This window comes from Onychomys torridus, chromosome 13, assembly GCF_903995425.1.
Source record: "Onychomys torridus chromosome 13, mOncTor1.1, whole genome shotgun sequence".
Taxonomy (NCBI): domain Eukaryota; kingdom Metazoa; phylum Chordata; class Mammalia; order Rodentia; family Cricetidae; genus Onychomys; species Onychomys torridus.
In genome coordinates this window covers 5629051-5642141 of record NC_050455.1, presented here as the reverse complement: position 1 = coordinate 5642141, position 13091 = coordinate 5629051, and the positions used below count along the sequence as shown (strand labels likewise).

At 38.1% G+C, this 13091-nt stretch overlaps 1 protein-coding gene across 4 annotated transcripts in view; it reads right to left on the bottom strand.

Moving 5' to 3' along the window:
* Window positions 1-13091, bottom strand: part of Taf4b (TATA-box binding protein associated factor 4b) — a 118601-nt gene that overhangs the window by 21990 nt on the left and 83520 nt on the right. For all 4 annotated transcript variants that reach the window (XM_036205292.1, XM_036205294.1, XM_036205296.1 and 1 more), the window contains one exon: window positions 11119-11223. In XM_036205292.1, coding sequence (XP_036061185.1) covers window positions 11119-11223 — 105 coding nt within the window. The remainder of the gene's footprint in view (window positions 1-11118; window positions 11224-13091) is intronic.

Here is a 13091-nt window from a genome sequence, read left to right as displayed (position 1 = left end):
CTAAAAGGCTCCTAGACTGCTCCACCAGGTTTCAGCTTTCCCCTATCATCCACATTTTCAGTTTAATCATAAGCATCTAAAGGTCAGCTGCTAAAAAGGAACAACATAATACTTTTACCATTTGTCTGTGTCCACGTCATGGTTCTGAATAAAAAGTCAGAAAATGCCAAATGCCAAAACACAAATCCAGCACTGATTCAAAAAAGAGCTAACTTTTAGATGGATGTCTTCCAAGAAAATGGAGACCTAGTTCTGTTCTTCTCATCACTGTACCTAACACATCCTTACCTTTTGAGTTAATCTGTTAGTCCCAAGCCACGCAATTTTTAAAATTATATTTATTTACTCATTCATTCATTGGGGGAGAGGGGCATGCTCTGGTGTTCCTGTGAAGGTCAGAGGACAAATTACAGGGATAGGTTCTCTTCTTCCATCATGTGGGCCCTGGGAATTAAACTCAGGGTTATCAGGTGTAACTGGAGTCACAGTTACCTATTAAGCCATCTCCTTGGCTTAAAACACTCATTTTTAGTATCAATTCTATTTTTGAAATTTGAAAGGAAAAAGTCAAAACCATGGCCCAAAATTTCATTACAAAAAGGATTACACATTATTCTAAAAACTAAATATACTTAACAATACAGAGAGGCATAAATTATACAATGAAATGTATAAAGTAGCATTTAATGACTTGGGAAGTGTACAGATTAGATCATTAGATAAAAAGGTAGGCTACCAAAGATAACATAATGAAATGAATTTAGTTAAGTCATGACAGAAGCAGAGAGTGGTAGCATGACTAAACCTATAGTACTCAGTAAGTGAAGGCAGGAAGATCAGAAGCTTAAGGCCACCACATCTACACAGCAGGTTCAAGGCCAGCCTGAGCTACATGACAACCTGTCTCAAAAACACAAACAAAAAACCCTACTAATAGAATAACTCTTAATTTCTCATAATAAAACTGTTTTAGATGAAAGTAAAAATTTTAACTTTACACATTAAAATGGGATAGGAAAGGAACATTTGTATGATTTTGTAATCAGCAGCAACCTAAGGACTTAAAAGGTATAAGGCAAGAAAAGGAACATGCTCTGGGAAAAGCAAAAATGAATGGCTTGCTAGGAATAAGGCAGGATTTACCACAGTCACTAACAAGAAAGGGGATGGCTTTGGAGTCTCAAGGGACACCAGAGAAGAAAGCAGGCTCAGAGGACAATCTCTCTTTTTTTTTTTTAGTAACAGAAGGAGCATACTGCCTTTAAAAGTCCAAATGCACCTCTTTGTGATGGTAGTGACTAGATTTGTTATTATTATTATTTTTATCTTAGAAAAGGTATTTCAACATGATCTACGCCATTCAATCCCTGAGAAATACACCAAGAATTTTGGTGGGTTTAATATTTACCATACATGTACCTTACTAAAATGTCTACAGGAGTTTTTACTTCTGTTTACCAGATAAATCAACATGCTATCCATATGCTGGCACGTGTGTTCAGACCACCCTCATTGGGTGTGTACACAGGCTCCGGGTAACTCTGAGAGTAAGTGAGACTAATGAAGGCACACTGCTGACCTGACTGCAGGAACACACTTTTCAGAGCCAGGAGCTGCAGTCACCTTCTTCTCCAACAAATTCACATGACTTCAGGACTAAAGGTATGGCAATCCACTGTGGCTCTCAGTAGGCAGCATGCTGCATTTCTCAGGTCCCTGATGGTGGCTCTACAATCCTCCCAGGAGACAGTTTAGCATATCAGTAAATAGTTGTTAACTCGAGTGCCTTCCACTTGTTTTTCTTCACTTTCATGGGCCAGTGAACCAATATGAAATTTAAAAGTTGTTGGACTTGTTCATTAAAACTATGCATCCTAGGGGCTGGAGAGAGGGCTTAGCAGTTAAGAGCACTGATCGCTCTTCCAGAGGACCTGGGTTTAATTCCCACCACCCACATGGCAGCTCACAACTGTCTATAACTCCAATTCTAGGGGATCTGACACTTTCATACCAATGCACACAAAATAAAGTTACATAACTTATAAAAAACAAAACAAAAAAACCCCTTTGCATTCCAGAAATGTGCAATGGACCAAAGCCTTAATTCCACAGATACTGGTGGAATACATCAGTATTTTGGTTCTTCTAGATTTCATGTAAGGTTCAGAACCAATACCTCAGAATTCCTTAAAAGTCCAATCATTTCCTTCTCTGATGTGCATTCACACTGACAAATGGTTTCAAGTTCAGAGGGAAAGACTAGGAGATTAAAGCACAAACTTCTAGCTGTGTGGCATGGTCCGTGCCCAGGAACTGGTTTTCCTCCACTTAAAGGTCTTCACGTCTGTGAACTGGCTTATGCCTGTAGACTGACTTTAGCAAATTAATCAAGTCATACTTCTGGACATCAGACCTAGAAGTCTCTTGTTTATAAAAGTCAAGGAAGACTTAATAGGTTGCTTATTAATTTCATACTTGTGAATTCTCAGAATCTCTGTAGCTCAGACTATAGTGACTACTGTATTGGCTTTGCTGCCATTACAGTCATTGTATTTGTCTGTCTTTGGCAATCGTATTATTACCAATAAGTTCAAGAAACCTAGTCTGACAGTGCAAACCCCTATCATTATTAGCATAAAACAAAGAGACAACAGAACTTTTCAACAATGTTGAGCCTTCTGTCAAGTACATATTCTCATAGTTATGACTTTAAAAAGTGTTCTCAAGAGAACCAACTCCCACAAGTTGTGCTCTGACCTCCACATGCATGCCATGGCTTGCACATAGGCACATAACATAAAGGAGTAAGTTAAAAAACAAAAATAAAAACAAAAAAAACTGTCTTCTAGATCTACCCAGAAGACAAGTGATCAATTCTAACATGATAAATCCCCTCTAGCATTTTAATCTCCCCAGCCTCTGTAAATAAGCACTTGGAATATCCAAGTAAGAGTTCTATCGCCTAACCTGTTTTGCATGGTATAGACTACCTACACATCTAGCTTTTTAAGTCAACCAACTAAAAACCTGCTCAAGCCACTCCGAGCCCACTGCCATAAACCTATCAGCAGTCATTGCTTAGTAAGTTTCTATCAATGAATTTGGCCTGATCCAATCTATATATTCCTTCTATTCTGACCCCACCATTTCAGATGCATTCTCACACTATCTCTTGGGCAATGGGAGGCAAAAAAGAAAAGCAGTCTGTTTAGTGTATCCCATCTTCTCATGGGTCTCACTTCACATCTCACCTTTGGGGGCTACCAGAACCTAAGTATGCATAAAAGTAGTAAGAGGTGGCCAAGGCCAGTTCTAAGGAAGATCAGTTAGCCATTAAAGACAACTACCCTAAGAGAAGCCAAAACAGATTACTTGGGAGATTAACCTCCTTTACACAGGGCTAGAAGGATTGGTTTAACCCTTCATCAAAAGTGTTAAATGTTAACACTACACAGCTGGAAATTCAATTTGAATTGTAACTCAAATCCTTGTAGACTTTGGATTTGGTTTCAACAAGTCTGTACCTTTGGCTACAAATGGTAAAAGTTTCTTTTAGGGCAAACAAGGGCTTTAACTTCCTTTTGCAGTTTCTGAGCTCAGAATTTAAAGCCTCTTTCTTCTTTAAGTTCTACTGTATATTTTGAAGAGAACAATCTATGTCATTATTCCCGTTTTTGTTAGTGAAGACTTGGCTCTCCACAAATCTTCATTCCTCATTTGTAGTGTTCAGAGTGTACCTTGTTTGCCACTGAAAGTTGTCATTGAAAACAGAGTGAATATTATCTAATTAGACCACAGAAACAACGTTTTAAGACCCAGAACTGACTCAGGACGCATCCTTAAGGCCCTACTCTTCCACAGTTGTTCACGACACACATTTCTGACTAGTGCTTGGTAAAAGAACATTAAATATGATACAGGTAGTACCTGATAGCCCATGCCAACCAGAAGCTATATGAGAAAAGGTTCTGGTAAGCACAGTACCAATTTAGCAATATAATACAATACAATGTCAGCATGCCATCTTCACCTTCTTTCTTGAATGTTTTTGGGGTGTCCTGACTTTCAAATTCATAGCTCTCCTATTCATTCCTTTTTTCTTTTTTAGTTTAGTTTTGTTTTGTTTTTTTGAGACAGGGTTTCTCTATGGTGTTTTGGTGCCTGTCCTGGATCTCGCTTTGTAGACCAGGCTGGCCTTGAACTCACAGAGATCTACCTGGCTCTGGGATTAGTGTGCGCCACCACTGCTCGGCGCTCATTTCTTAAAAACTAGTGTGTGTGTGTGTGTGTGTGTGTGTGTGTGTGTGTGTGTGTGCGCGCGCACATGCGCATACATGAATATGCACACATGTATGTGCAAGCAGAGTAGGTCAGAGGGCTGTCTCTGGGTCAGTTCTAGCCTCTCACCTTGTTGAGGCAGGGTCTCTCCCATCACTGCTGCTGTAAGTACTCCAGACTAGCAATCTACCCACATTATTTAACTTTAGGCACATGAAGAACACTTAGAAAATTGGTCTTGGTAGCCTAGTGAAAAAGTGCCTACTATCTATGCCCTTTTAGGAAATAAAAATTAAATCTGGACTTTACATGTCAACAGTGTTCTAGTTAAATGACACATGTATCTTTGAAGAATCAATGAGCAAATCAATCCATTGCTCTCTGCCTCCTGATGTTCCTGCCTACCTAGTATGGGCATATATCAATGTTGGAGAGAACTCTACCCAACTTTGAACATCGAGGGCTTTTCAGGACACAACATCTAGCCTCTCCTGAATTCTTTTTTTGGTTAAGAGCAGGAAACCCATGCTGAACACTTCCTGTGTACATCTATAAAATGAAGTGCATGATTTCTAGGGACTAAAGTAGATGGCTTGCACTTCCAAATATAGAAATAACAGGACTGAGTGGTGGAAGGAATATTGCTGCAAAGATGAATAGAATGGGGGCTGACTACCTACTCCTCCACAGCCTTCTTCATAAAACCAGAGTCATTTTAGGAATCCAATCAGCAATTCTCTATCAAGTGCCTACAACATGCTAAGATACTGAATTTGTAATATAGTATCACAAGGAACAAGACAGGGAAGTTTGTACCATTATAACTCTGAGACTTCCCCCCAAATTAGTGTATAAGAAATTTAGGGTTATTAATGGGACTTCAAATATTTTTCTCTTTTTCAGAAGAATAAAACTGATTTTTTTTTTTTTTTCTGGTTGAGGTTGTAACTCAGTGGTAGAGTGCCTGCCTAGCCCTGGGTTCAATTGCTAGCAAAAAAGTAATTAACTCATTAAAGATTTTAAAATAGCAAGCACTCCATACTAACTTGTCAAATCAATGCTAATTATTTTATTCAGCTATCTCAAGGGGTCAGGAACTAATAAAACTAAAGAAAACTTGTCCAACATACTATGCATTTTATTACTTTTGTATTACTTCAACACTGATTTATAGTTAACTTTCAGTTTTTCAAACAGGCTCAGTTTACTTCTTATATATAAAGAATTGTATGCTTGCCCCTTTAAGACAGTGATCACTTTTAAGAAGCCAGACTGCAGAGATCAGGCCATGCTTCCCTGTAGGCTCCCCCTAACAGAGAGTTAAGAAAGCTCTTTGTCCTGTGTCCTAAGCGCAGCCCCTCATTTATGATACTAACCAGGTCCTGGCTCTTCTACACTCCTGTTCATATACTCTATGTGATGTGAAATTTCTTGCCAGACCCCACAGAGCTTCTACTAAGAAGTCGGATACTTCTTCCTTCCTTCCCCTCCTCCATGTTCTCTTGCGCTTGCTCTTTATGAAGCTCCTCTCCATGCTTTCCAAGGAAGCTGCTGTTCCCATTTAAGACCCTCAATCATGTTTCAGCCCTTCACACGTTGTGCGGTTTACTGTTTAATGTTTCACCTCCCACCCTGAGGCCCCATCACAGCCTGGAGGCCCTTTCTCCAAATAAACCTCATTCCTGAAAGAAGTCATGTATTAGCTTTCCCTTTCCCTGGACTGACTGCTGTTGTTTTATCATTATTCTTTAATATTATACTTAACATACAACAGATGCAAAATAAAACTCTTGTGGACTTTAGAACCCTGGTGTATCTTTGTCTTTTTAATTTAAAATACAGTAGAGTCTAATAAAGTCACCTCATTCCTAGAGCTACTTAGTAGAGTATGACTTGTGTTTTTTGGAGTCAGGTATGGGGACCCAAAAATGACAAAGAAAACATGTAGAAAGGATTCTTAAACATGGTTCTTTTATAGAACCATCATTCATTTATCCTAATTTTATTGCTGTTTCTTCATTCATAACCTTTTGGAAATCCTCTTCCTCCTCTCCCTGCCAGCACCCCAAACAAACTACACAAAAATAACTTGAACAAGTCAGAGTTGTGGGAAAATAAGCTACTACAATCACTAATATTAATAGAACCCTAAGTATTATTCTAAAATGTTCTATCTGAATCCCTACAATAGAAAGTGCTGGGAAAGTTTGTGGTATAAGATTTTTTAAAAGGTACAGAATATCTTTCTGAAAGTAAAATTAGTATTTTTGCATTTTAATATTGATAGTTTGTACAGTGGTTTTTTTTCTCTGCATGGTATGTTGCCACCTTGGACTTTATTCTGTTGCCACAGTTAGTAAAGGGAGAAAAGGAAGGTCATGAATCCCTAATCTGGAATTCCAGCTACTACTCTCTCCCACATCTTAAAAGAGAATAGATTGTAAGGTCAATAGAAAGCATGGCTTCATGATGCAGCTTCTAGAAGGTCGCCATCCATGATGGGGTGGAACTTTGAGATGATGCAGCCATTTCAGGACTTTTATAAGTAGCTCCTCACTGTTGTGGTATAAGCAAGCCCACTAAGCTCATTGGTCTCAACAAGCTGGAAGGAAAGAGCCAACTCTATAGTTCTCCTCTGGCCTCCATAGGCTTGCAGTGTCATATGCACATGCATACACATTCACACTCAAAAAATTTAAAAATAAGTCCCAGGCTGGCAAGATAGCTCAGCGGTTAAGAGCACTGGCTGCTCTTCCAGAGGTCCTGAGTTCAATTCCCAGCAACCACATCTCAACCACCTGTATAAGATCTGGCGCCCTCTTCTGATGTTCTGCAATGTATACATAATAAATAAATCTTAAAAAAAAATAATAAGTCCTACAAGAAATCAGGCTGAGCGGTGGTGGCACATGCCTTTAATCCCTGCACTTGGGAGGCAGAGGCAGGCGGATCTTTGTGAGTTTGAGGCCAGCCTAGTCTACAGAGCGAGATCCAGGACAGGCTCCACAACTACACAGAGAAACCCTGTCTCGAAAAACCAAAACCAACCAACCAAACAAACAAACAAACAAAAAGAAATCAGGATTTAATGTCTTTAAAATTTGCAACAAAGTCAAATGTGACCAAAGTGAAGGCCTAGAGCACTGGTTCTCGACCTGTGAGTCGTAACCCCTTGGGTCAGACCTTTTCACAGGGGTTGCATACCAGATACCTTGCATATCAGATATTTGCATTATGATTCATAACAGTAGCAAATTACAGTTATGAAGCAGCAAAAAAAATAATGTTATGTGTATGGGGAGGGTCAACACATGAGGAACTGTATTAAAGGGTTGCAGCATTAGGAAGGTTGAGAGCCATTGACCTAGAGAGTCTAGTGGTCAGCATTTCAAACTCTCTGTGAGCCATTTGAACTGAAACTGATATTTCTATTATGATGACAAAGATAAACTATTAAGCACTTACTTGATAGTAGAATTTATAAAAATCAATTCATAAAGCATGACAAAGCAATGCTGTACTATTTCAACCTACTGGGATGGTTGAGAAGCGAGGCTTAGAAGGACTTCTCATCTAAGAGCTTACCCATGTAAAGAATCAAGCTCAGACCTGTACATGTAATTATTTACTACCCCATGTGCTGCAACGAGTTCTCACCAGGAATCAATTGAACAGACTGTGTTATATGATGTCACTAGAATAGGAGAGTAGGTCAGGCGCTTAAACACCATTCTTAAATCAGTTACAATATTAAACACAGTTACTAAGTGGGTTTAAAACATTTACAATATTCTTGACATAAAAGGAAAAGTATGGTAAGAAGGCCTGTTCATAGTCATATACTTGATGAAATATCATGCTACATCTTCATATTTACCCAGATTTACATACACATGAACAAAAAACAAAGGGTAGTGGGCTGTCTAGTGCCAGGAAAGTAGAAAATGATTGAACTAGCTTTATTGCATTTTCAAGTATACTGGGATCTGAAACACTGAGGACATTATACTAAGTCAAATAGACCAGTAGTATAAGGAAGAATACTGTCTAATCCCACTTCTGTGTGATACCTGAGTGGTTAGATTGATAGAAGCAGAGTGGAGTGAGGCTTCGGGAATGGAGAACTGTTTAATCAGTATAGTGTTTTAGTCTTATAAGATATAAAAGTATGTGAAATCTTTCAATAATGTGAATATGTTCAATACTAATTACCTACACACTTAAAATGGTTCAGATGGTATTTGAAAAAGGTTACAGGAAAAAATATTAATAGGTATACAGGAGCAAGACTATATCTTACTGGCAAACTATGTGAGGCTCTCAATGTAATCCACAGAACTAACAAACTAAGATACAGGCAAGAAGAAGAGTCTTTTTGTATAGTCCAATAAAATAGTCAGTAGCCACTAGTGAATACTAAAATTCATGTTCATTTAAAAGTTGAGAGTTTGCTCGCTTACGCTAGCTAGATTCATTTCAGAGCTAAACAACAAATGCAACAGACACCAAGTGTTTTCACACTCACAGAAAAGTCTATCAGGACAGGTTCACAGTGTGCACAAACACAAACAGATTCAGTTCCAAGGTATATGTGATAAAGCGGCATTTCAAATCAGTAAGTTAGGAATTATCGAATAAACAAGTGTTGACTAGTTATTAGGACCAAGGAAATAAAACTAAACATACATGAACAACTTTCCCCACTCTGTGAGACAATGTTTCACTGTACAGCCAAACCTGGCTCAACCTTGCTATATAAGCAAGGCTGGCTGCAAACTCCTGGCTCCACTGAGATTGAAGGTATGCACCATTACCATGGCTAATCTACAGTTCAGCTCCTATTTAGAGATTTAGGAATAAACTTAAACCAGATTTATCTTATTTTGAGCGGAAAGATTCATTCTGTCTCATAGTTTGAAAGGTCAATTCATCAGGAAAACATGGTAGAGCAGAGTTCGCTACACTGAGCCAAAAAGAAACACTGGGTAAATGTGGAAGGCCCTGGGTTCAATACCCAGCACCATGAGAAAAAGCTAAAAAAAAAAAAAAAAAAAAAAGACCTAAAAAGTACAGTGTGAAAATGCTAAAAGTAATAGAATGTAATTCCAATTCAGAAAGGGCTTTCATAGCCAGGATGGTTACAATCCCTGAGTTTAGAAGCTGAGGCCGAATGATCCAAGTTCAAGGCTAGCCTGAGCTACACAGTGAGAACTTGTATAATAATAAAAGAAGAAGCTAAACATATATAGGGGTTTCTAAAGAGAAGTTAAACTGAAAAGACAATAATAGATTCCTGATTTTAAAAAAAATTAAAGTTTTCAAATGTAAAGCAAACAAACAAACAAGTATACTTTAGATGGATAAAGACTAGAAGAACAGAAAAAGAGGAAAGGTTTCTATTTTTTTTAATAAAGTGTGAAGCATAATTCCATGGGAAAAAGAAAAATTGAAAAGTGACAAGTGATAAGCAATCAGTCTAGTTATTTCTTATTTATACTATTATGAATAATCAAAAATTAACAAACAGTATTTATCAATAAAACACTACTGGCTCTTGGACTGACTTTAAAACAAGCCAAGGGGTAAAAGCCTGCCTTCCCTGAGAGGGTTGGTACAGACATAAAGGAAACGTGGCAGGTAAACTGATAGTTGACAGAGCAGAAGAGGTAAGGTAGACAGGTAAGAAAAGGTGGACAGGAATTCACTGTGCTGCTCTCTTGACCTCTGTGTATGCCTGAGTCTTTCTAGTAAATTTCTTTCCCAATATGGACATTTTCTAACCCAACTAAGTATTTCCAGAATTTCACTTACACAATTTAAGTAAAAGTAATCCTAAGAGGCGATGAAAACAAAGGCCTGAAAATGACCTGAGTATTTATTGGGAAAGTGGTTGAATAAGTTATGATTCATTTAAATGCAGTACTAGCATATACCCATGTTAAAAAAATTCAGAATATGATGGTACATATTTTGTAATCCCAGGATTCCTAAGGAGAAATGGGAGGTGGAAATGGGATTATCACCTGGAAGGTTGCAGGCCAGATAATCTGGAGTAAGCAAGACAGCAACGAAAACAAGAAAGACCCTGCTTTGAGGAAGTGGAAAGCAAGAACCAGTGCTGCTGGTTGTTCTCCGATCTCCATAGGTGCATTTTGGCAAGAGTGTGTACATAACCCACTCACACACACACATGTGCACAAACAATTAAAATTTTAAAAATGGTATTAAGGAATGAATAAGACAAAAATTAAGCCATATAAACACATTTTGTGCTCAGGTGTAAGAGGGCAGATGCAGTCTTAGTAGTGGCATGGGTTTAGACAAATAGAAAAGAGAGTATATAAAAATGTTAACAGGGGCTAGAGTGATGGACCAGCCCTTAGAATATATTCTGCTTTTGCAGAAGAACCAAGTACAGTTTCTAGATGGCTCAAAACCACCTGTAACTCTAGGGAATCCGACACAACAGTCATCTGTACTCACAAGTACACACACACACACACACACACACACACACACACACACACAAACGTTAAAAATAAATATTTGCAAATGTTAGACTACAGAGATTTTTAAAAATGGAAATAGTGATATTCAGTATCCCTGGAGATGGCGACTAGAAAGGATGACAGAATATATAGGAATGGAGCTGAAAGAACACACGTTTAAAAAAATAACTGGAAAAATCCATTTTATAAACATGGCAAAGAAGAATTTCAAGAAAAGCTTGGCAGCATGTAGAGCAGGACAGACTATTTCCATGCCTTGAGTCTTTTGTTTTCTTTTTGGCTTACTTTCTGGACATTAAAACAATGAAACAACAGACACTGTTTTCAGTACCTCGTTTCCCGACTCTAGTGGTCTCTTCTTCCGTGGTCCAATAGCTGCTAGAGCCGTGAGATTAGCATCCCTGTACTGGATCTGGGCGAGCTCCAGTTGCTGCAGCTAGAAGATGGGAAAAAAAGTCCATGTTTACACAGATGCTCAGGGAGAAAGAAAATGATCATGAAACCAGTTTCTGTATTTATTCCCAAATAAAATAAATATTGACTCCCTTGCAGCCAAGGGTACATTCCTGATGTCATAACTCCATTAACTCCTAGTCCCTAACCTTTATAAGAAGAGATAGAGCTCAGGGAAGAGGAAGTGCAGACAAAAGAAGAGGAGGAAACTGGAACAGTGCTTGTACATTACAGATGCTTACAAATTACTCTAATTCTTATAAACACACTGAAAGGGTATTCACAGACTGCTCACACAGACAAAATTGCACAGTGAGGGTCTAAGAGATTAGGGCAACTTCATAGAAATCACTCAAAGAAGCAGGACAACGAGTCAGTAATCAGAGACAAATGTCTCACTACAAACATTTCCAAAGAAGACTCATGGATTTACTCTGTATTTGTCTTCATAGCAAAAATCTTGAGCGATGTAGTTTAGTTTGGAATAGCCAAAACCATAAGGTCCAGTTTTTCAGGCTTTGGGCAACAGTACAGGAGCTAACTACAAACGATATCTTATGAAAAAGGATTTCAAAGTGATTATGTGTAAAAATAGTTATGTATTTTTTATAAAGACAAAGTAAAAATAAAATCCCATTGCATAAGCCCCAGCTTTTCTAGAAGAGGAAAAATGTTCAGTTCTCATGAAAATCTCACTGCTACGAGAGGCAAAAGTGTCGTTGAGACTGAACGATAGTCACATGCCAACAAGATCAAGACAGTCCACTAAAAAACTTAAACTGGGAATATTCTTTAGGAGAAAAGGAAAGACCAAATGAACTGAAGTTCAAACACACTGTAAGGGAAGATTAGGATGAGAACACTGGGTCCACCTATGAGGAATAGGTCCTCTTCAAACACCAAACCAACTCTCTTCTTCATCTTAGATTCCCTAGCTTCCAGAGCGGTGGAGAAGCAGCCCTGATAGAGCAGCGTGAATATACTTAGACAACAATTAACCAAAGTAAGGAGACTAAGAATTATGTTCTATTTGCTCCAAAAATTACAGGACACAAATCCTTTTTAAGCTATAGGCTTTCTTATAAATAAATTATTAGATAAGGGTTTTCAGAAGTTGTAAAAAAATCTTTTGTTGCTGCTGGCCTTTTTAATAAAAAAAAAAAGTCAAGAGTCTGATACTGCTACAATCCAGAACTTCTATGTACAAACAAACAAAAAAAAAAAAAAAAAGATTTTAGTTAATCTACCCTACAGCACAAATCAAATAAAAATATATTTTAAAGGCCTTCCCTATAGAGATATGGTATCTTAAAGACAATCATATCAAAGGACTCCCTCCTACCCACCCCCTGTAAGAAACGTTTTTAAATTGACCATATAAATAACTGTTTTACACGTAATGTTTCAGAAAAATTTTTTAAAAAGCCAAGCTAACAAAAACACCTAGAAACTAACCATAGTTTTAATTGCTTCTATCGTTCTAATACTTTCTCAAAAATAAAATAGCTTAGCCAGCACAAAGCAAAGAAGCCAGACACAACTGGATCAAGAGGAAGTTCTGGGCATTAATATCGATTGGTATAACTAGTTGATGACAGCATGAAGCTCAGAAAAAATTTAAGAGGACTGCATGATTATCAATGCAGAAAAGCTAAATTACCTGTGAAAATAGTTACAACAACAACCCCTGTGGCCCCCATACACAAATCATGGCCAGCAGGCAAGATGGCTCGGAGATGGGTAAGATGCTTGCTGCTGAGCCTGATGACCTGAGGTTTGATCCTTTAGGACCCACATGGTAGAACAGAGAACCAGCTTCCCAAGTTGTCTTCTGACATCCACATGTGAGCT